Source organism: Culex pipiens, chromosome 2 (genome assembly GCF_016801865.2).
Source record: "Culex pipiens pallens isolate TS chromosome 2, TS_CPP_V2, whole genome shotgun sequence".
NCBI classification, from domain to species: Eukaryota; Metazoa; Arthropoda; class Insecta; order Diptera; family Culicidae; genus Culex; species Culex pipiens.
In genome coordinates, this window is record NC_068938.1 from 84,043,047 (window position 1) to 84,046,016 (window position 2,970).

Sequence of the window (2,970 nt, forward strand, 5' to 3'; positions counted from 1 at the left end):
TCATCCAGGATTTTAATGTATAAAATATTGCTGGATTATTTTTAATAATATGGTAAGTAATTTCTATTGAATACATTACAATGATTAATACTTAGCAGAAAATTTCTAATATTTCTACAGGTAATCACGGATAGGAGAACTTTAGGGATTCCCATGGAAGAGGACTTTCCAAGACCCCGTCCAGGCTTGTTCCGGTGTCGGAGAGTGTGAGAGATCAAGTGTGTGGCATAGAAGTCAATTTTTGCTGATCGTCCAGAATGTGCATCTTTTTGCCTTCCTCACCTTACTGAGGAAAGGCTATAAAATCACTCGAAAAATGAACTTCTTAATTCGACCTCGTAGACCTACCTTCACGTATACCTATCGACTCAGAATCAAATTCTGAGCAAATGTCTGTGCGTGTGTATGTCTGTAAGTCCGTGCACCGAAAAAAATGCACTCGATTATCTCCGGACTGGCTGAACCGATTTGGGCCGTTCTGGTCTCATTCGATCCGTCTTAGGGTCCCACAAGACCTATATTAACTATTATGAAGTTTTGTTAAGTATTTCAAAAGTTATGCTAAAAAAACGATTCTGGCTAAAGTTTGAAAGATTGTAAAAAGGGTGGTTTTTGTAAGAAAACCCGTCTGATCATACATTTTTAGAAAGGTATTTGAAAGACCTTTCTAATGAGCCCAAAACATTGAAGATCTGATAACCCTATCAAAAGTTATGAGCACTTAAGTGTCATTTGTACACATTTCAGAGGCCGGATCTCAAATATTTTGATGAAAAAGTTGTCCGGATCTATCATGCGACCCATCGTTAGTTGGATAATTGAAATACCTTTCTAATGAGCTCAAAACATTGAAGATCTGATAACCCTATCCAAAGTTATGAGCACTTAAGTGTTATTTGTACACATTTTATAGGCCGGATCTCAAATATTTCGATGAAAATGTAGTCCGGGTCTATTATGTGACCCGTCGTTAGTTGGATTATTGAAAGACCTTTCTAATGAGCTCAAAACATTGAAGATCTGATAACCCTATCCAAAGTTATGAGCACTTAAGTGTTATTTGTACACATTTTATAGGCCGGATCTCAAATATTTCGATGAAAATGATGGCCGGGTCCATTAAGCGACCCGTCCTTAGTTGGATAATTAAAAGATCTTTCTAATGAGTCAAAAATATTGAACATCTGATAACCCTATCAAATGTTATGAGAACTTTATGTTCGTTGTCGCCTTTTGGGGGCCGTATTTGAGATATTTTGATGGAACTAATGTCCGGAACCATCGTGCGATTAAACAGTGGTTGGATAATTGAAACTCCTTTCAGATGATACTATAAGATTGAAGATCTGATAACCCTATCAAAAGTAATGAGCCGATAAGTCACATCGTAAAACAGTTTTCCCAATTTCACCCATGGTGTCTTTTATTACAATAAAGTATATAGAATTTTTTTATTTCTCATCTGTTCTACATCTTATTTTTCAAACATTATTTCCATTACCTAAAATTATATCATCGAAAACATGTTGATTCCACAAAATCTGCGTACTCCTCACGCCACATTCCGGTGACGTCCGAATCTCGTACAATTTCCCAGCCATCGGCGTCATCAACGACGGGACCGAGTAAATATCACAAATTTATACACCCGCATAAACATCCACCGTCAGCAGCCCATGGTCACAGTACATCGCTAGCTTGAACGGCTCCCTCGGGAACGGAACCATCCACAGCGGAACAACCTCATCGATCACCTTGCCTGGCGGTCGTCTCCATAAACACATATCCGACCACGCTGGCCGCCGCCAGCAGGTTGCACCTGTACCGGACGGTCCCATCGCTGGCAAACTCCGGAACCGTGTTTTTCAGCTTAATCTTGAGATCCTGCAAAAAACGTAAACAAAAACATTATCTCTAAGAAACAATTGCTTCCTGAAGAACGGATATCACCAACTTACAGTTACATACAGTGCCGGCGTTCCGGGTGTGGCCATTGCGGGGAACCGAAATTGCGAAGGTTTTAGGGCGCGGAGATGCGGATGCAATTTTATTCCAAAAACGCGACGCAACAAGAACTGTTGCAGGAAAACACCCGTTTGACGTTTGTGTGGATGAGCTGAGAAGGTTTTTGACATTTTCTTTTGTGCCTTGGGTTTTGCGAGTGGCTCCCGGGATTTTGTTGATTTGAAACTCCCGGGAAAAATGAACAGATACATTTTTTTTACTGCCTTAAGGCTTACATAACTTTAAAGTAATACAACTATTGAAAGTGAACAATTTTCATGAAATAGCCTCGTAGGTGTTGTTCAAATATTACGTGCAATGATTTTTGGGATTCTAGACCCCATATTCCATGTAGATATGTTGTTAGAAGTAAAATTCAGATAAGATTTGTAGCACAGACAAACAGACGGGACACTCGAGTGCCGAACCATCGTCCTCCAAAAACGGTTATTTCAAATTCAATTTTGTTTCGGCATCCACTCACCCGGCGCTGATGGCGCTGCTGTCGTGACAGCTCGCCCGTCTTTTCTCAGTGTGTGTGATGCGTGTTTTTTGTTTTTAAGTTGAGCGTGAGCACGTGTGAGGCAGCAAATGAAAACAAAAAAAACAGCCTTCCACCTCGAGTGCCTCCAGTTCAACCCGCCGGTAGGTCGAATCCTGCCGAATGCACCTGAACGACGAGAGCCAGCGGTCCCGGACGTAGTGTTCCGGCGGAAACACGAGCAAACGGACATTTACGGGCACTTCTTCGACACGCACGACTTTGGGTGTATCAATCGGAGGCGAATCTACCTCACGAGGGCGACTCGGACAGCGTGACGGACCGGAAGCGGTCGGACATGATGGAGTAGTACAACGAGGCAGAACGAGTGCCAGAACCGTGCCGAAAACCTGAAGTGGCACACTCTTGCTTTTACCCCACTATTAACCAGATAGGCCTGCTCCACTGCCTGCCGAAGTCGAGGC

At 42.3% G+C, this 2,970-nt stretch overlaps 1 protein-coding gene across 1 annotated transcript; it reads right to left on the minus strand.

Moving 5' to 3' along the window:
- Positions 1-255: 255 nt before the first annotated feature.
- On the minus strand, positions 256-2,385 carry LOC120431312 (uncharacterized). The gene is made up of 2 exons (XM_039596445.2): positions 1,959-2,385; positions 256-1,884 (listed from the first exon to the last, which is right to left on the minus strand). The coding sequence occupies exons 1-2, from the start codon at positions 2,214-2,216 to the stop codon at positions 1,744-1,746; spliced, it is 399 nt and encodes a 132-aa protein (XP_039452379.1). The 5' UTR covers positions 2,217-2,385; the 3' UTR covers positions 256-1,743.
- Positions 2,386-2,970: the final 585 nt, after the last annotated feature.